This window comes from Acanthaster planci, linkage group LG13 (genome assembly GCF_054643075.1).
Source record: "Acanthaster planci isolate LZ-2023a linkage group LG13, COTS_SCS, whole genome shotgun sequence".
NCBI lineage: Eukaryota > Metazoa > Echinodermata > Asteroidea > Valvatida > Acanthasteridae > Acanthaster > Acanthaster planci.
Window position 1 is genome coordinate 7,729,862 of NC_141789.1, and position 22,060 is coordinate 7,751,921.

General features: G+C 40.6%; 1 protein-coding gene across 7 annotated transcripts in view; it reads right to left on the reverse strand.

Annotated features, from left to right (window-relative positions):
- Window positions 1–22,060, reverse strand: part of ciao1 (cytosolic iron-sulfur assembly component 1) — a 118,033-nt gene that overhangs the window by 74,828 nt on the left and 21,145 nt on the right. For 5 of the 7 annotated variants that reach the window (XR_002598595.2, XR_002598594.2, XM_087145217.1 and 2 more), the window contains exons 2-3: window positions 19,833–20,093; window positions 1,823–1,914 (exon numbers count right to left, since the gene is read on the reverse strand). Coding sequence is in view for 5 of the 7 variants with exons in the window: in XM_087145217.1 (XP_087001343.1) it covers window positions 1,823–1,914; window positions 19,833–20,093 (353 nt within the window). In the remaining 2 variants the exon portion in view is untranslated. Of the gene's footprint in view, window positions 1–1,822; window positions 1,915–19,832; window positions 20,094–22,060 lie in introns of those variants that run through there. The other 2 variants (XM_087145219.1, XM_087145218.1) reach the window with 2 other exon arrangements.

Sequence of the window (22,060 nt, forward strand, 5' to 3'; positions counted from 1 at the left end):
GTTCTTTCCTTAGAAATACAAGAGATACACGCAGTTGAAGCTACCTTGTGCACCTGTGAGTGATTTTTATAGAGTACAGACCCCAGATTTCCCGATCTGGCCAAAGACTGCTCTGTGGATGTTACAATATACATGTAATTAATATCAATCTTTAGTTGAAAGAAATTGTAGGCAAAGTTTGAGTAAAGATCAGGTACCCCCCCAAAAAAAGACATTAAGGGGAGCAGATGGAGTAGGGTCAATTTTTGGAAGCGATTTTGGCATTCTGGAGCTTAGACTATTAATGTGTGTGCTTTCCAGGGTACTCAGTGGACTGTGGGGCCCTGCACTGGCTCCATTGTTCCCTATTGTACCTGTAAGTACACTGGTAACATGTTGTTACTTTGCCTTGATTTTCTGAAATGTATTACAGGGGTGTGATTTGGGGGAAATTAAAAATCTATGAAACAGTCATTTGAGGGTTTTGTAAATCGCGTCGGCCACAGCTTCCCTACAATTTGCAGCATATCTATTTGATTATAGGAGGAGATTCAGGTACTACATGTAAGCCACCACAAGAGCTGTTCTTACTTTGAGGGATACAATTTATAACATTTACTACAACAAAACCATTGTTGTCATCCACTTCTATTGCAATTATAAATGTAAGCTATAATTGGTGACAATCAAAGACCTACAAGTGTTATACATACACAGGCAGTTATCAGTGACCCACAAAATTCTATCACAATTTACTAAAACTGAGAACTGTCTCATACAGATGAGTGCTGCATTATTCGTGACACCATGTGCACTTGGAGTACCCAGGTTTGTCAAGTTTCACGAGAAAGTCACGATAATATATCGATTTCCCCTTGGTTAATTCTCTGTCCACCTCGGTTTCCAGCCAGGAAAATTTCCAAGAATTCTTGAATCCTTTGTCTACATTCAGATCCCCTTCCCTACCTGCTACCTTGTATGACATTTTTGATGGGCGTCAACGACATCAGACCATCACTAGAACGAAATGAAACGCAATGGCAGACGGACGCAAGTTGTACACAGTGCATGCAACAACAACACGTGTACCGTGCATACACACACTGTGAACGTACAGTACATACAGTACATGTTCATACAAAAAACGATCATACCGCTGGCCTGGGTCCCTATGTTTTGACAATGATACCCCCTCCGTTCAATGTACTATTACCTACATGTATGTACACGTATCTGGCGCATTTCCAGGGATAGTAACCACGTACATGTAAAAGCACATGCTATACACTTAAACTTGTGTAAGTCTTTTGCTTATTTTGGCACCAAATATTGTAGTCTTTGCATTACATATTGAAAGCACTGACAATACGGAAATCAGGAAAGTCTCACAGAAATTGTGGATAGTCTCACAGAAATTCTGGAAATCTGGACAAATTACACTCCTGGTATTATGTTTGTTGTTTTGCACCAACACCAACGTCTGTTACTCTTTACCAACACTACAAGAGTTTTTCTCAAAGGTTTTCAGTGGCCTCTGCAGTCTTAATGTATGTTCTAATATACTCCATTCACCTTGTCCTTATATCATGCCACCATGCCTTGACTACCATGTTTCCCCTTTGTACACCCCTACTGACATTCTTTGCTCTGTATTACATTATTAAGAACTGGCATGCTCTCTCATGGTGATTATTCATGTTGTTAGGTGAAGAAAATTGAAGTTATTCTAAACCTTTTGTTGTTTGAGTTGCTATCATAAAAATCAAGTCGGTAAATTTCAGCTTAGTTAGTCCCACTTAACTGGCAGTTGGCCCCTCCCTGGGTTGCCGTTACATTAACGTACCTCCTTATATGGATGCCAACATACATTCTTTACATCTTGGGTGTGGACACTTAGAACGCCAACACACTGGTAATCATCTTCTTCATGATCCACTGCCAAAAAAAAAAAGGAAGTCAGTACTACTAATAACTAATTAGATTTGTATGGATTAGCATCAAATTGATTTATTTACAAACATAATTTGTATGGCAAGTCATTGCAAACACTGCCGTACATATATATGTTTAAAGCAATAATATTTACTGGATGAAGGCAGGAGAAAAAGTTTGTTCTGGACCATGCTCCTGTACCGGTAATTTATGTGATTAAATCCACTAATTGTAAATGAAATTATAAAGCATGTGAAAATACCTACACTGTATGATGATGATCTGGCAACATATATTATATGTTATACATATATTATATGTTATATTGTGCATTATATGTTATATCATTCTAATATAGAAATTTTTGTTGCCCCATTCGCCCGGGAGACTTGGTGGCTTGAGGGAAAAAAAAAACCCTCTCTCCAAAATGGAGAATGGGGCTTCAACAAAAATTGAAAAAAAAAAAAATTCTCTAACTCTTTAAACCAGAGATGTCAAACCAAAAAACCAATGTCAATTGTTACTTTTGCAAAAACACAAGTAAATCCGTTAACGAAACAGATGCTTGCGATTCTAAATGTTTATTTAAATTCTAATCATATCGATGTAATGATTGTAAAAAATGTAAATATTGTAAATCTTGCAACAAATGCGAAACTTGGTAACTATGGTGGACTCTTGAACAGTGTGGCTCTATCGCAACAACTGCGCTTAAACAAATAAGTATTTATAAAACCAATGACCAGTTATTACCTACCACCAGATGTACAAGAGTTGTATAATTTGCTCAATGAAAGATCCCCACCAGAAGCATATGTAAAAACCGAAGAAGACACGTCCGCACATCAATAAAATAATAGAAAACAGATTTGCAAATTGCCACGATTGTTGTAAGAGACTACAGCCTTACGCAGACTTTGAAACAGAGAACTTAGGCAGCAAATACAATCAGCATTTTGTTTATAAATAAAAAAACCAAATAAAACACTCAAATGAATAAACATTCAATTGCAGGAACATCAAGCAGGTGGCATGGATCACAAATTAAACCAAATTCTAGCAGGTAAAACTTCTACAGGGCAACTACTTCGCGCACTTATTGCCGTCTGTTATCAAAACGTGATGGAAGAAACGGTAGACAAAGTAAAAGACCTATTTCAAGTTTCGGATAAACATTGGGAGGACGCCATTATGAAATATAACCTTTATGAAGAAGAAGGTCTTATTTAAAACTGTTTATTATAAAACAGTTATGGAAACTCATTCTTTTTATTTGACCGAAAGTGAGCAGATGTTTGAATTAGAAAATGCCATCAATAACAGGTGACAAGGCCGTACAAGTCAAAAAAGTAAGGTTTTACCCGGGATATTTTAACATTACAAAATCCACCGAAATCAATGGCAAACTCAAGTCGAAGGATGTCCTACTTGAAGGAGACCCGAAGGACGCAGGTTAAATATGGATATGAGTTTATTAGCAACAATTGGACTTACAATACCGCTGTCAGAATTAGAGGCAGGCAGTTCAGTTTTGTTTTATGACGTAATAAGAGATTAACTTTGAGCTAATGAGGTGGGTAATTTAGAAGATTTACTTAAGGCACTTAATTCAATTAAGTGCCTCAATTGACCGAAAAATAACTGATCTCAACGAACAAAAAATAAATTTAGAAACCCCAAAACAAAGAATATTAGAAAGAGATTTATCAATACCTCTAGCAAAAGAAAACATATTTTTTATCTTATGCTTTTATGTCAAGAAAAAGCTGATACTATTAAAGAAGCCCGCCGCATTGCTTTGGAATTTATTCAAGACAGATTTTTAAGCGACGACGACGATAGCAAGAGAATCATTAGAGCTGCACAAACCGACCTCCAGTATGCTCAATTAGTTATGGGTTCTAATAATGCCCCGGTCATGCAACAATTGCACAAGAGAGAAACGCCCGCAGATTTTTCGAAAGGTGGAGAATGTGGGAGTGTAGTCATTCCACTGGGTTTTTACAACGTAAATTGGTTTGATTTTATTTTAAATGCCATTCCGGGGGTGAGTTTTAAAGTTCACCGCGATTCCAATTTAGTTAACAATTATAGTGACAGATCTGAATATCAGATTGAAGTTGGGCAAAGAAGTTGGCAAGTTATTGAATTTGCCAAGAGGTAGGCTTGTTCAAAACGTTATTTATATTGGGAAAATAAACACAAACCCTTTAAAGAGCTTTGGATACACTGCCAAGAAATAAACAATCATTTTAATTATTTCAATTAGACCCAAGCAAAACCACCGCTGAATCAATTGTAAATGGATGTACAAAAAGTTTTGAATTTTTGTTAAGAATCGAAAAGGAAGAAATCATCAACAACAAAGATGGTAAAATTACGATAGAACTAGACATTTTTTTAAATGTGTATATTTAAAAGAAGTGATGACAACAAATATTCAGTCTAATATGTACCCTGTGCTAGAATTACTAGACAAATCATCAAAAGCCACTGAAGCAGAGGCAACAACAGTTTACAGGCTCCAAAAGATGGAAGACATCGGCGGGCAAATCTTGCGAGAGCGTATGGCACGTGAGACTTCTTACAAAAAGATTGTACGCGTGCTCACTGTGCTCGATTACATGGAATATGCAACCGGGGCAATAGGTGTTACATCAGCCACCATAGGTATTCCCGCTTTATTAGGGGACGCCACTACCCCTGTTGGGCTAGTGATGGAAGGCATTGCTATAGGCACATTTGGAGCATACGCTTTACTAAATTACGCCAGTCGCCGGTTGACGTCAAAAACCAAGAAACATGACCAAATGTTCCAAACGTAGAAAATGTAACGAAATAAAAGAAAAAATATAGTCAAACACAACGACCAAATTACAAGAAGGCAAATTACAGAGCAAAGAAGAATTTGCCTGTCAATTGCAAGCAAAGGCGGAAATTTTAGCCAATTAAACTTGGTGAATAACTTAAACTAAGTCTGTCAAGTACGAACAGGAACCGCCACCTCCATCTGACGATTCAGCAATGCCCACCGTGCCTCCTTTTAAAAAATCTTTATTTTAAAAGATGGGAACCAACTTTAGTCATTTAGCAATCGTGGTTAATAAAGACAGTTTCCAAATTTAACTTCGGCTTACAAGTTACCAAAAGTAACTTTTATGGACTTTGGTTGGGCCATGCCGCCAAAGGGTTTGGGTCACGCGACTACATATACCATAACTTGGATCGAGCAGTCAAATGACGTTACATTGGCGTGGTGGGACTTTATCCCGAAAAAGTCTAAATTAACTGACGTAGGCATCACAAAGGTGAACGAATTGATCAGAGCTTACGTGTACGCGCTGCTGGGTGCGCAAGCCCAGACAAAAACAAGCGTATTGGCAATGGGCACTAGACTTGATGCTCAACAACAGTTCATTACGATCGTGGAATTTTTGATAAATTCAGAGCCAAACCCGGAGCAGTCAATCGACCAGTTTCAAGATTCGTTGCAATATGCAAAAACACCTTTAAATTTCGTGGCGGCACCGGGTTTGTATTTGGTGCCGTCGGACATGGATCTCAGAATAGGAACGTTTGAAGGATACAACAACAATCTTCAGATTGCAACGCACGACATGCAAATGGGTTACGTTCCAACTTTAAATTTTAGTGCTGTTCCCAACCCATTAGATCCGCCATTGGATTTTGCTGATCCGGAAAGTAAGGTTGAGCATAAGGTGTTACAGCCTACTCCAAATATTAAGCCAATTCAAGTAAAAGAACCGAAGCCGCTGGATGTTCACAACAGAGAGAAACTGTTGTTAACCTTAGGAGCTTTTGCCGTTGCCAGACTAAGATTTATGGCTTATAAAGTAATGACCTAAAGTAAACCAAAAAGTAAAAGGCATAACTAATTCCCTTTCTTAATTCTGAGAAAGGGAATTATTTTTTTTGTCCAATTATAAACCGACTTGCATTTTTTTAACATAGGTCAAAATCAACTGCTTTACTCGCTACATTAAATAACCAACTCAACATGCTCCAAATGAACATAGATCAAAATCAAAACACTTACTCCCACAAATAAAGTCCACATGTTACAAGCAATCCACCCTACCGCTTTACTCGCTACATTAAATAACCAACTCAACACGCTCCCAATGACACCTTGCAAAGCTCCAAGCACTTTCAAACCAAGTTTTTTCAAAACATTAGCTAAATTTTGTAATTGCCTTTTGATCCAATCTGTGATGCCACCTTTTGACCGTGGTTCCAGCTTTGGACTTGGCCCGGGTTTAGGTGCTGGTTCAAGATTTGGACTAGGAGTCCAGCCGCTACCATGCTCGACACAATCGTACTCAAGGCCAGCAAAAAAGCCATCAAAATGCTCACAATTGTGATGCCTTCTTCTCTAAACAAAGTACCAATTTTTCACATAAAGTCAAATCCCCATCCATCACCGTGTTAATCATTTTTTTGATGCGGTTGATCTGGGTACGAATATGATGGGTGTTTCTATTAATAATTTCTAACCTGCCCCGCCTTTCCACTTGTAAATCGTCCAACTGTTGTTGAATTTCTGCACGCTCTCCTTCTGATTGCGCTTCTTCTAATTCATTTTGGACTTGTTGAATCTTTGTATCCAACTCATCTAATTTGCCTTGGTTTAACAGAAGTTCTCCTTTTACCGTTTGTAACGATTTGTCCAATGCGACAAGTTCTCTGTAGTTTAACCCTTCGGTTTGTATTTCTTCTTGAGTTAAGTCTTCTAAAATATCACTGACTCCATCGGCTTCTTGAGGGAGTTCTCTCTATGGAATACTTTCAGGGTGAAGTTGTGAAAGTTTATCCAGTACTTCTCACGCTTCTGGTTTTGTTTTACCAGAAATATAGTCTCTAAAACCTAAAACGAGTCTTTCCTTTTTTTTTACTTTACTGTTTTAATTTTTATTGTGTTTAAACTAAGAAATCTACTTTTGTCTTGTTCTCGGGTCAAAAGAACCTTTTTACCTTCAAACTTGACATAAAGATGGTTTTTACAGTCTAAATTAAAAAGTTTGGATCTTTACCTAGTGCTTCATACCCTGGTTCTTTTTTAATCGCATCATAAAAGTCATTCGTTTTATCTTCGATTAATGCAGCCATTAAATCTGATGTGTCTAGTCTTTGGCCCTCTACAAATGATGTCTCTTCTTTCGTTGTATCAATGTTATTGTCTCATTCTAGGTTTCAGTCATCTTCAAATGTTAAATCTTCTTCTCCCCCTTGAGCAAACAGAGGTACTTCTTCCGTGTCAAATCCACCTTCTGCCATGTTATTTAGTTTACTTTATGAAAAATCAGTTTTTTAACCACTGGGCAAACTGGCCGGCAATATGCCTAGCGTAACTAGCAAACATTGGGTAGTTAACGCACTGCTGGCAAGTGCTGCCATCTTTTCTGCGTCTTCGATAGATAAACGGTCCAAGTCTGGCGCTTTAATTTTTAGCAGCTTTTTACCGAGCATGGCGTATCCCATTGAAATGATACTGACTACGGCACCCTGATATATTGTGTTCACGATTCCGTTTACGTTGATGTTTGTGTTACTCATTATGTTTTAATATATAACGGTTTTAACCACTTCGGACCGGGGCATTTTTCAACGTTGAGGATGCTGGGCCGGCATTACTATCATTTTTTCCGTTTTCAAAATCCTTCAACAATTCATCATTCCATTTAACAGTCGTTTATAGCCGCACGGAGTAATCTTCAGGCACTACTCTAAGTTGACAGGTGACCTTCATTGACGCCCGAATATTTCAGCCAGGCCTGCAGCCTTGTAAACCGAGCCCAGATTGTGCGGTGTTATACAGCTGTCTTTTGTTCACGAACCTGGCTCAGTGCACTGCTGACCTCTTTTCAATAGGGGCCAGATTAGCATGCAGCGGTGCTGTGTGGCTCATCGCTGCGGTGGTGGAGAGCTTTTGTCCCCGGTGGTAATCCGCTTGCTCTAAATACCCCAAACCCTGGTATACGGTTTCAAAATAACGCTGGATTATCACCACTTTTGAGAGTGAAAAATGCCGGTCATGCCCAGCAGCCTGGTCTTTTGTTCAGAGTACGGTCTTTTGTTACAGGGCCCTGTTTCCTTTATCCGAGTTCGGAGACCCCGGCCACACATATAAACCATACGGCTCCGATCCCGGAGTCCCCGGCTGGTAGTGGTTAATATATACGGTTTTTAAATTACTCCATATCTAAAATTTCTGACGTAGGTGCTATGGTTTGAACTGGTGCGATTGGTTCCCGGGCGGTTGATTCACCGCAGGCTTCTTTTTCTTTAAAAACAATGCGATAGCTATTCCTCCAATAATTCATGTATTCACTTTCCAAAAGGTCCAATATCCATTGGTCTTTCCGACAATTAAAGAACAGTGCTGCTGTTTATACATATTCCAACTGATGTTTTTTAATAAACCAGACTTTTAAAATCCCCATTTTCCACGGTCAACTGTGCATCCATTATCAAATAGACGTACATGTAAAGCGGCCCGGCTGCTTCGGCTTCCCGTTCCATCTGGATCGATATGTCGCCTCCTGCTCCCAGTGGCCTCCCTGAGCCATGGGCAGAATTGTCATCTGAATTTGTAAAGTCGAGCCATGGGCCTGTATTTATCTTTTGGGTAGCCCCCATATCAACGCCCCTCAAGTTCAGATCTTTCGTAACCGCTCTGCCGGATTCTGTACCCGAATCTCTGAAAAACTTGGAGATTGCGTTTCAGTGTTGGTATTCAAACAGGTTTGCCCTCGACGGTTATGCTAGTTTTTGTAATGATTGGATTGTAAAATCATTGTAGGTTTTAACAGTGGGATCTTTAAACAAGATTAAAACACCTTTTAGACTGTTAATTGTTTGATTGATGTTTATATTCCACAGCTGTCTGATTTGTTTACCGCTTGCTTTTTCCATGAGTGAACTTGGTCAAATAGTACACTGAACCTTTATGCTTGGAGCGTAATGATTGAGCCAAATTGCGATTAGTTACAACTTTGTACTCCAAAGTCAGGCCTGAAATAGCGTATTCTATTCTGTGGCCGTGTCGGTCAATTTGAACACTTTGTCATGATTGTTGAACGCCAACTGATAAGTCAGTGGTTCTTAAAATTGTGACAGACGTCTGCATCGCGTTAACTCGAAATTTTGTTTCCTTGTAAACTAACATTGACTTCTGTGATTAGGTTATGCATGACGTTGTTGTATATGGTACAAATGTTGTCTGATCCGCCATCTAGGTCCAACTTAAAAGCCAACTTGGCTGACCCGGGCACGACGACGTCGTCAATCCCTAATGCAGGAAACTTGACTCTTAGCGTGTGACCAGCGGCGATTGTGCTTGGATTATGTGTAATTGTAACTTAGGGTCTTTCACCTTTGATAGCCCTAGGCACTTTGAGCCGATAACGCAACAAATGACACACCTGCCGCAAAAAATATTTCTTCGTATTTAGTTAATTGATCTCGCTTGTGGAATGTTTCAGCCTGCATTTCTGCTAGCATGTCACCAATGTGATCTACGTTGGCTCGCGTGTCATCTAGCATACCCTTGATGTTGCTTTAGTCAGCTCGTATTTCGCCCAGCAGGTCTTTGATCTGTAAAAGTTCTTGCTCCATTGTAAAATATAATAAAATAAAATGGGGAGTGCATTAATGATGGTAGGAGGAGCTATATTCAATGCGTTGGCCTTTACTGGGTCCAACTGAGCATGGCTTGTGTACATGTACATTAAGAAGACAGGAGATTGCTAAGTGGTCAGAGACACCAAACAGAAGTTGGAGATCTGAGAAAATATTCTTTTAAGAAACGCGAGAGATTAGGGCATCTAAAATGTGACCTCGATCGTGGGTTGATGATTGCACATGTTGAAAGAGATTGTGTGAGGTAAGCAGGTCATTGAACCTCTTGGTGTTGGAAGCATTGGGATTTAACGATTAATTTATGTATAAATATACGAATAATGCATTACCATCTTGTTTTAATGAATGTTTCACCTTAGCATCTAATGTTCATTCAATAAATACTCAAAGTGCATCCAAAAAGCATCTCTATGTTCAATTCAGTAGAAAATCCTTAAATAAAAATAGTCTAATGAATTGTGGCATTTCAAGTTGGAACAAACTGAATGATGCTCTAAAATCATTGCCAACTCTGCCTGCATTTGCCAAAAAAAGGAAAATGACACTACTTAATACATATTTGGAAAATTTGTGATGTCACCTAATTATTGTACATTCCATCCATCAGACAGATGGATTCAGCCATGGCTAAGTCTTGTCTCATTCCTGTATATCTAATGTTCTGTATAGTCCTTGTCCTTGTCAATCCGAGGTCGGGGTACAAAAGCTTTTAGCTTCACCAACGTACCTCAATGTTGCCCTCTGTTTTTGTATTCACTGAGTGTCAATATTATTTGTCCTTCATCATAATTTAATTAAATTACCTATAGCTCTTTCAAGGGCGATGTTAAAATAAATGTTGTTGAACCTATTGCTCCAGATGAGTAGAGGCCACATCTGGCATACTTCATGGCCGATGCGTCTCTATCAGTCGGTCTGGACCGCTGTGTGTAGCGCTCAGCGCCAGACTATGTAGGCAGTATGGACCTGTCTTGTCTCATACGCTACATGAGCTCTGACTAAAGCGTCGTAGCCAGATAGGGTCTTGAAGTAGTATAGCCCCACTTTTCCCCTGTATACCAACCTGACCCTCCTCACCACTTTCTCAGGCCTTCTCCCACCTCGGAAAAATTGAAAAAAAGGTTCTCACTCTCGTATACAAATTTTTGTCGCCCCATTCACCCCGGGAGACTTTGTTGCTTGAAGGAAAAGAAAAACCCTACACTTCAAAATGGAGAATGGGGCTTCAAGAAAAATTGAACAAATTTTTAATTTCTTATATAAAAATATAAGCATGAACAGAGATAATCAAACCACATCACAACGTCGTCCTGTGTTATCAGGCTTTAATCGAATTACAAAATCATTTTTACCGGGCTTTATCAAGCAACACAACATACCATCACTCCACGTCACTATCCGGGTCAAAGGGGTCATACGAAACCAGAGCTTGTACGCGCAATCCAAGCAAACCAGCATTCGTTCAAAAACCTACAGTGCAAAACTTACCGTCAGCTCTTACAGGTAGTCCAAGACAACGACACAAACTTTACAGCTGCGGGTGCAAATGGCAACGCGTTACGGAAAGATCTCATCGACGTGATTAAAGCCTTTACCAGTCCAGAAGCAATTGCAGAGGCAGACATCCAAAACATCAGATGCTTTAAGGTACATGTAACTACAGAAATTGACGATAAACCCTCCTTTTGTTTTACAGCACAAATGTGCACAAATGCCCACAGTCACTGGTGAGCCTGTAGTTTCTATATGGAACTCAAACATGCACAGGTTCAGTGTGTACACAGTAGGTTGTCAGCACAAAATGACCCAGGGTCTTTTGTGCAGTCCTCTTCACTGCATTTGATTTACTGCACAATCATGCACATGAAACAGTGAAGCACAGTTCTTGGGCAGCGCAAAAGTGCAATCTGATATTCCTGTGAGGGACAGTTAGTGCAGTGCACAACACAAGACAGCTGTGCTTCTTTTTGTTTACCAAATGACCCAAAGAGTGACTTAAGCATAGGAGGGTTAATTAAAGCCTAGTTTCTTGACAGACGATTTGGTACAATTTTTCGATTTTTACAAAAGTTACATCGAAAAGAAAGCATTTGGGTGAATTTCGAGAGATAGGAACACACAAGTTGCAAATTGGGATCAAGGTTCAATTTAAAATAGAAAGGCCTGAAGTTGAAACTAAAGTTGGTGTTTTTATGTTTACGAGTAAAAATATTGCGGTGTTTACCGAACAAGAGATCAAAAATGCAGAGAAACAAAGAGAAAAACAAATGCGAAATGTCGAAGCTCATACCCAATGAGGCTATGGCTGGGTGTTTGATAAAGTTAACGTGGTGCTCTGTAATCCAGTTAGAGCGAGTTGTATCCTGCTACCTAGAAAATTGGCAGTTAAAACTGTGATCATCAACGTTCAAACCATGAAAGACCAACAGTGTATACGCTGGGCAATAAGAGCTGCCAAGGGTCTCAACGTCAAAAGTGACAAAGTCAAAAATCAACTCGAAAGCAATTAAAATTGTAAATTACACGACGAAAGAACTTCAATGTACTTAACAACAGACGGTTTAAATTTTACAAACATAGACTTTTCTACGCCACTTTCACAGATTTCACGCATTGAAGCTCAAAACAGCTTGGCAATCAACATATTTGGTTACACTGGAAACGACCTGTGTGCTTGTACTGTAACAATTAAAGTTCTTTTGTACCAGCCTTAGCAGCTTTCAGTTCAAATGTTTCGCATACATGTACCATTGCCTGGCTTCGGCCAGAAGGGCCCCTGGCTGTGGTCACAGAATGGGATACCACACAAGATAAGTCATTCTTTATATTTATACAACTGGAATCTTCTTTTTGTTTCATTGCTTTCCTATAAGACCTTGAGGTAGTTTCAGCCCGGTGTGGGGGGAGCAGATTAGCGTAGCGGTTCTTTCCTCGCTTTGCACCAATGAGGCCCGGATTCGAGTCCTGGCTTGGCCCAGGCTTTAAGTGCATTGGGTTTTCAGTCCATACTCGCTCTCACAGGTTTTCTCCAGGTACACCTGTTTCTTCCTGCCTCTAAAACTGGACTTTCTCCCTAACTCCATCATGTGATGCTGATTAATAAAGTGTATGAATAAACGTACTGTTATTGGCGCAAACAGCCTGAGTTGCTGAAAGCATCATTAAAACAAAACAACAACAAGAAGCCCGGTGTGAATTTGAGACTGTGCATTGGTCGAGAGATGTTCCATTATATTTTCTTAGCCATTTGTAAGGAGTACCTGTGGACAACTTTGACTCAACACTGCACTGGCTTGGTTAGGAATGCAAGTTCTTTTGGACAATGTGGCTCCCCCTCCAACTACATTTTTATTTTTGTGTAATAAATTACTGGAACTGTAAATTGGCGGCCTTTGGTCTCTTTCCTTTTTCTGAGTTATGTCTTTCTTTCTTTCGTCGCCTGGAGGAAGACCCTGAGTTGCCTGACCGGACATCGCTCTCTCCTGCTGAGATCGTTTCCCTGCTAGAGTTTGTCCTGTGTTCCACGTATTTCCTGTACGATGGAGCGTACTACGAACAGACAGACAGAGCAGCCATGGGTAGTCCGGTGTCAGTAGTTATTGCCAATCTGTACATGGAATCGTTCGAGGAAGAAGCCCTGCAGAGTTGCCCACCCGACTGCCATCCTACCCTGTGGAAGCGGTATGTCGATGACACCTTTGTCATTGCACCATGGGATCAAGCCAGGCGTTTACTCAACCACCTGAACAGCCTCAAGCCCAGCATCCAGTTCACCATCGAGAATGAGCAAGACAACAGCATCGCATTCCTGGACACCATGGTCCACAGGGAACCCGACGGCAGCCTGACAAGCACCGTGTATCGCAAGCCTACCCACACCGACCAATACCTGGCCTTTGACTCACACCACCCAGTGTCCGTCAAGAGGGGCGTGGCCAAGTGCCTACATGACCGCGCCTCACGCCTAGTCACCAGACCGCACCACACAGCCGCCGAGAGACGGTGAGTCACCACTGCCCTCACAGCTAACGGATATCCAGCGTCCTTCATCCGGCAATCATCAAGACCCAAGACCAGCACAGAAGTGGAGCGACCGGAGTACAAGGCTTTCACCGTTCTTCCCTTTGTGGACGGTATCTCCGGATGGCTGAAGAGGATCCTGGAGGACCACGGCATCCGCACCCTGTTCCGATCATCCACCACCTTGAGGAACCAACTCGTGCCTCCTGTCATGAAGCAATTCTGAGTAAGGAACCATAAGTATGTAGGGGAAGGTCGTGGTCAATTAAGGCGGAAACTGGGATCATGAGAAGGTCATAAAAATGAAATCTAAGGGACTGGAAGTGGTTGGGGCTAACCACACTATATCCTGGTCTGACCACACTAACCTTCTGGAAGTGCACAGGTATTTTCTTAGAAATTAGATGGGAATAAGATGGGATATAAAGAGGAAGAGAGAGAGAGGAAGAGGGTCTTAAAGATTCTGACTTGCTATGTATCACATCTGCTAGCACTACTGTAGAAATAAATAAGTATACATGTAGATTAGCAGAGAAACGTGATCGTGTGAGTTTGTCAGAAGTACAACGGTTTCGTCGTAAAGAAGATGAAACTACATTACATCTCCTAAGGATCCCATCCCACCCGGAAGACGCGGAGGAGTGGTCTACAGGATACCATGCGGTGACTGTGGCAAGGTACACATCGGCGAAACTGGCAGACCAATCGGCGAGAGAATCAAGGAGCACCAGAGCGACGTGAGACTCTCCCGTGTGGAGTCGTCAGCGGTAGCTGGGCGAACCTGGGGAGCTGGTCGCCACCCCAATTGGGACAGCGTGCAGTGCGTGGACCAAGACCAGCATTGGTACACAAGACGCGTCAAGGAGGCCATCCACATCTGCCTGAATGGACACAACATCAACAGAGACAGCGGCATTGAAATCCCTGGGTTCTGGCTCCCCACCATCCGCCAACACAACCACCGGAGCGCAACGGAGCCACACCGAGGACACGCCGCCTCACGCCCATGGAGTGGAGCGTGCGACACCCGCTGAGGTCACCTGTACTACGTCCGCAGTACACGGCTGGGGGCCCGTGGAGGACGCGGTCCAGCGGTACATAGTGGACTCTGCAGCATCCAGACTTCAGTTGCCTGATGAAGGCTAGCAGCACCAGCAGCTGAAACGTCGCTACCAGCAACACGACACCGCGAGTCATCAATTATCTTTTTCCTGTATTTGTCATCCACCGCAGTGATTATGTTTATCTCTTCCATGTGGTTATTCTTTAACGCAGTTGTACGATGCGATGGTAAATGCACAAGTCGCAAAAAATACCGAGGGCAAGACGCAGCCACTCATTTCATACATGCAAAATTGCTTTTGCGACAAACGAAAACAATTAACAAAACGTTGGCTGATCCAAAGCCTCTCCTTTGGTCGCCTGAGCTACAAAAATGCCACAACAAATGCAACAAATGTTGGATCTGCAAAAAGTGTATATATCCAACTTAAGAATCACAGTGTAAATGTCCTATCCTGCAAAGCCCAAAACCGAAGTCCAAAAAGTAGACTTTAGTTTAATAAACAACCGTGGCTACACCAATTACATCTGTATGAGCTGCAAGAAACCCATCAACAAGTTTAGAAAAGTTCGCGAACACTGTCACATCACAGGTACGCACATGGGTCCAGCGCATGCAAACTGCAATCTCAAACTCCGAGTCGTGCCTAAACAAACACTTATTCTGGTCGTGTTGCACAACTTGGAAAAATATGATGCAGGGTGCTCGCACGTTCAACGGAAGTCAAATCAAAATCATCGCTAAAAACTCTGAAAATAGTATCTTGTTTTCTTTTGGTCAGCTAAGATTTCTATACATGTTTCATTTATTGGCTGCTTCAGTAGATCGATTGGTCAAAAACTACACCAGAAAGAATTTTAAATTACTTTCTGAAAGGTTGCCAAACAACACAGACCTGCTTTTAGAGAAAGGGATCCATCCATATGACTATATGAACTCGTTTGAAAAGTTTGAAGAAACCAGTCTGCCTCCTTGAGATGCGTTTTATAGCTTGTTGAAACAGGAGACTGTAATCGAAAAAGAATATGTATGCAAGAGCCCAAAATGTCAAACTCTTGGGGACTACTGCGATCTCTATGTCGAAACACATGCGTTGTTACTCACATGCATGTTTGAAAACTTTCAAAAGGTCTGCAAAACGAATTACGGCCTAGACCCTGCCAACTACTATACCTCGCCAGGTTTATCGTGGGACGCGATATTGAAACACTCTGCCATCCAACTCGAGCTGCTTACGGATATCGATCAATGCTTGTTCTTTGAGTGTGCAAAAGACGGTGGCATTTTGAGTGTAGGAAACAAACGTTACGCAAAAGCTAATGACTCCAGTTTAAAAGACTGTGATCCAGACAAACCAAAGTCATACATCATGTACCTCAACACAAATAATTTGTATGGTTGGGCCATGAGCCAGTACCTACCTTTTGGGAAATTTAAATGGGTAAAAGACTTGGACAAGTTCACTGCCAAATACATTGCAAAGCTTTCGCCTTACGCTACAAAAGGTTACATGTTTGAAGTAACGCTCAATTATATGAAATTTCTAGCAGTTTAATATTTGTCTCGCTACCAAGAACACAGAGGTGGTTTGGAATTTCGGATGTAAGCTGTCAAAATGGAAACTCTCACAAGTGACAAAACTTGCATTATTTGTAAAAATATATCTGAAGGCATTGATCCTTAAAATTGTACCAAAAAATGAAGTCGCGATGGCATGTACCGCTCTGAGTAAGCATGGCAGGACTGTGTATAAGTCGGGTCTGCACAAAACCATGTGGACATAAAATTTCTTGAAAATTTGCTCGCTACATGAGTGTATTGTCTCTTGTGAGAGCAGTGCAAACTTGAAATAAAGACATTAAAACATCAAATACATACACAGAAAATACAAAATCATGTTTGTCCTTCAAATCTGTCGCTAAATCCCTTTTCCGTCAATGTTTATTTGACATGTTTACAAACAGACTCGACAACTGAAGGAAGCCCACAGGCTGATTCAGCACATGCACGCACGCAGCCCAGATATAAACAAGTCCCTGTCCTTCACTATTGCAATCGTGGCACTGTGTCGCGGAACGTTTCCTTCCAAAAAGTGGTAGTAAGTAAGCAGAGAAGCAAAGAAGCCACAATTCTTATAGAAGAGAAGGATTCACATGGTATAACTGCAAACATTTTCTCTTAGTCAAATAGTCAAATGGTATTGACCCTGGTGTCCTATATTCTGAAGCGTGTGGGTGATCAGGAGTGTGGACAAGTGATTTTTGTAAAGGATAAATGGTGTTTCCCGTCTTCTGCCATTTGTGCATTTGGTTATCTCTCCCAACTATCGGCAAACCAATCTTTAGCTTCTGCTCAAGGTTTAGGAGTACACTGTATCAGCCTATGCGTGCAAGGCTTCTGGAAAGCTTACGTGCATGTGTAGCACGGGCAGATTTAACTTATTTTTTTCTTTGTACTAAATGCAAATGTCCATGCACTGTATAGGAGTAGCACCCCCTAGTCTACCCATCCTACAGTTGCCTTGTGCCCCTCACAATTGTTTACTTGATGATGACTCATGCAACTGGACAGGCACTCTGGGCATGCTTTGAGCCCAAGTCTCAGTAAGCAGGTTGGCAGTCGGTGAAGTAACTCACCTATTAAATACCAGTCAAGTTCTGCCCTGAAAGCTCAGACCTGCGGTGGACTTTAATCACATTATTGGCCAAGTGTTCTTTTGTAAGATTCGAACCAAATTCTAGCCAGATGACTGTAACTTTTATAAGGTGTTTTGCTCATTGCTGAAAACTTTTGGGCTACTCGGATATTTTTGTTCTTGTTGCTTAGCCTGTTTAAATATGAAGATAGTGCTTGTATTCGCACAAGTGCATTGTTTTTTTGGAAGTTCTTCACTAGGAAGATTGACGATGGATTCTATGTAGTTCTTTTTTTAGTAACAAATAGATGGTATATGCAATTTTGGTTCTCTGCTTTTGGATTTGATTCTTAAGTCCGTGCTTATGAACATTTTAAGTTAAAGTTGGTTATGAGGATTGCCATGTAGATTCACTCCAGACCATGATTGAAAGTGAAGCAGAATAAATTGAGTTGAAGTGTATTTCTGCTGATTTAGTTGGTACATATGACAGAACACGGATAGATTTGTCTTACTTTTCTTCATTGTGTAGTCTTGAACTTGAGTGCGTATATTCTATTATCAATTTTTTTTGTGCTTTTACCTGTGTGTAGTATGTACATGTATTTTGTAACCATGTGGCCAGTACATGCATACTGTGCAAGTCAGTTTTCTTTGTTCATGGACTCCCATATGCTTGTGCAAATGTTTCAGCAGGACGCTTAGGTATAAATTGCAGGGATTAAGGATTAGTGTGGCCTGCCTTCTTGGAAGTGGCCTGACCTTTTGTTTATTACCTCATTGATATTCAGGAGTTGTGGCAGGTTTCAGCCTTACTGCACATGTTTGTTACTGAAGCTAAAAAAGTTTATGATGCAGATTGAGCAACTGTGGATGTGCACAGTAGTACTTTGTGCATTGGATATCTTTGTCTTCAACTTGTATTTATATGGTTTTTATAACTTTTCCTTTGACTTACGATACAGTAGTTAACGCTTGAGTTGAATTGATCTGTAACTTTTCTCAGGTGCTGTGTTGGTTTTGCTGGGTTTGTTGGTTTTGTTGATTTTGTTGGTTCTTGGTTTTTTCTTTTAAGTTTGGGTTGGTCTTGTTTTAGATTGGTTAAGCCTTACCTTGATTCTGTTGCGGGTTTACTTTGGTCTAGGATTGGTCTAATTTCTAAATTGAAGATTTTTTAAGCGAGTTCCCCAAGTGTTTTACTTTCTTCACGTCTCTTCTTTATTTTTTTATTCTTATCTGAAGTGTGCCATTTTTCCCCGTTACACATGCACAAGTATTGCAGTACAGTCATTCAGTAATGAAAGTGTCTTACTTAGCATCGAAATTAATAGCATTATTGTTCTGAGATATTACTCGATCATTGTCATTATTTCCGAGAATGAAACCAAAATGACTCAGATTTTTCTTTAAATTTTCTTACGGTAACAACATCCTGTTTCATGAACAAATCCTGCCTCATAAATAGTTCATCAGACTTAGGTGTATTATAGAAAAGAGCAGACAGGAGTAAGAGAAAGAGAGATAGCGTCACAGTATTCTTCACAAGTACTTCAGTTCTTGCAACAAACAACAATTGCAGCCGGTTTTCATGTATGGGTCTGCCAATAATTTTTCTATATTGCTCTAACACAGCATTGCTTTGAAAGCGGTGTCAGTGCTGGATGGCCTCGCCTCCAAAAACTTAAGAGATCCAAATTGGCACCGCTTTAACAGCAGTTCATCCAACTCCTCCATAGTTGATTAAGCCAACCGGTATGCACTGTTGGTGGTACTATGTATTGCACACATGGCCTATCGGGTCCTTGTGCAGTACTGCATCCTGCATTGAAACACAATGCAGTCATGTCTGCTCAAAGGGAAAGGTCAATGGAATTACAGCGTGCCCATTCACGGAATGCCCCGATTGCAAATCGGCTGGTAGATTTCCACGGCATGATGGCAGCATTTCAATAGCCACTACTAAATTTCCAAAAGTCGCCTGGAGATTCAAATTTTTTTAATTGAGGGGTCATTTCAAACAAAATGATTTGGTAGGATGCTGACTAATATTACTATCTTTATACCAGTTGGGCTTTTAAATAAAATTACATCAATATTTTGGGGGGTAATTACCATATTATTGTGACCCTACCTTAAAACAAAATAGGGTGGGATTTTGTATTATGTAAATGAAATGCACAGAGTGTATACAGGGTCAGAGGTCATTCACTATAATGTAGGCCTCCACACGAGGATGAATTATGTCAGCCAGCACACCTGTCCACCTCCATTCCTTCTGCCCGCCAACACAATGACAAGCCACTGTTTTATCATCAATCCTTCTGAACACATGTATGTAAAAATTTCTTCAGAGTATTGCAAAAGCATTGAGGTATCAATACATGTTGTATAATGTAATCATTTTTCAAAGTTCACAAACGTAACAAAACTGTTTCAAATCCAGTGAAGGCTACATTCGTAAACATGGTGTACATACTTTTGCTTCTCTTTTTTTTTACAAGAACAGTAACAATCATTTATATGAAAATAGGAAAATTATATTACCTTCCCATATCCAGACACTCTTATCTCTGCTGCAAGTTGCAAGTAAAGACCCTGATGGAGACCAGCAAACGCTTTTTACTTCATTTTCATGTCCTTCCAATGTAGTAATGCATTCAAACTCTGCATTCTTTTGACTCCAAATACAAGTAGTGCCATCAAAGCTTACAGACGCTAGTAATCTGCCGCACGGAGACCAACTAACTCGTCGCACAGTACGAGAATGGCCATCTTGAAGAACTGCTTTACATGTCCAGTCAATACCTGTACATGCACATCATACAAAGCGATGAATACATTGTAAAGCGTATGTATTCAAACTGCAATGTTTATTCAACATACATTCTAGAAAGAGCATATGGTCGAACAGAAAAGTGTCACTGATATGAGTAGACTCCAGAACTGCTACATGTTCCACTTCAAAAATGTAGAGAAAAGTAAAGCAATCCACCTACATGTGTCAATCCCTACGCAATGAACAAGCAAGTATGAGTACAAGAACTGGACAAAATCAATAAGTGCATTGTGTGTGCATCAATTACATTATTTAACCCATTTCTTTGCATGTTGAAAAACAATGTTACCCCAATTTTAGCAAAGCCCCCATTCCCACTTCAGGCCTGCTGTGGTATCACTACGTAAGTCTTGCTGCTACTCCCTCAGTTTGAAAATCGGCCGCTCTGTGGTACTCAAAAGGGCTACTCAACTCAACTCCAGATGGTTGACTGGTGAGCTCCCACACAACTATCAACTGAGTACATACATGTAAATGCCCAGTAATTTATGGGGTTCCACTATCAAATGCAACTATCAAATGATTACATGCATATAAATGCCCAGTAATTTATGGGGTTCCACTATCAAATGCAACTATCAAATGATTACATGCATGTAAATGCCCAGTAATTTATGGGGTTCCACTATCAAACGCAACTATCAAATGATTACATACATGTAAATGCCCAGTAATTCATGGGGTTCCACTCAAATGACATCCAACTGGTCTTCAGAAGGTTCATGACATCACAATGTAAAAAGAAACCTTAAAGTTCTAACATGGGAACCTGTGACCAGTTGACCTTGTTATATGTAGGTCACCTGTCCCTCTACTTTTATAACTTAATAACATACATGTATTCAATTTCTGTTCTCTATTTAGCACTCAGTGCGACTAGTGACCAAGTCCTAATCACTCCTCTTTCTCTCTCTCCCTTATAAATATGCATTCCTTCTATCCTCTGTAGTGTTGAGTGTGATCGGTTGTTGATATGGTGAGTCACCTAGTCCCTCCTATGGACGTGTATAATAAAATCTGGACTCCCAATGCCTATAGAGCTTATAGAGATCATTGAATCCACTCGCGGCCATTTTACCGAGCCGAATGCAAAGCTTTCCTAGCAAGGAAAGTTTGTTCTTCCTGACGTCAATAGAAGGGAGCCAACCCATGCATTTGTATTCGGCTCGGTAAAATGATTGCTGGTTGGCTTCTTTTTCATACATGTAGGTGTTGCAAGTCCAGGTTTTTTATATATGTCCGTGGTCCCTCCACAGTCTTTTGAAAAGAAATTCCCTTCCTTTCATTCTACATCGTCATTGTAAAACTTGGTAACCTTTTTAACTGTAAACAGGCTATGGAAGCGCCCTCTTGTGGTTTAGCAAAACTTCCACTGTATTGCAACATGTCCAGCATATTATGCAACCATGCCAATTAGCCTTTTGTTGTTGCCCTGCATTTTAGGTTGTGAATTTTTTAGTTTATACAATCCCGCCTTGTTTGGTGTGGGTTGGTTGTTGGAGAGTTTTTGATGACTCTGTTTCAGAGCCCTCTAGAGAGAACACATAATTGTTTTGTTGCTCTCTGCTTGCTGGTGACGACTGTGTACATTATTGTACAGGTACCTTTTTACGATCGTGCACTGCTTACATGTACGTGTACAATTGCCGTCCGTTCAACCATTGGCACAAGTCGTGGGATGCTGCCTGCAAGCATGTAATGAAATAATATGAACCAGGAAAGCCAAAAATTGACTTCTCACAAAAAAGGGGGGAAAAAAAGGAATTCTTTGGACGGCCCAAAAAAATGAAGATATTTGCAATCAAACAAAACTCGACTTCTCAAGCGCTCAAAAACACAACTGGGTCCCCCCCCAAAATACCGATGAAAGTCTCGTAGGTTTCACCGGGAATAAAAAAAGATCTCAGTAAACAAGTATGACAATTCAAAAAAAAAA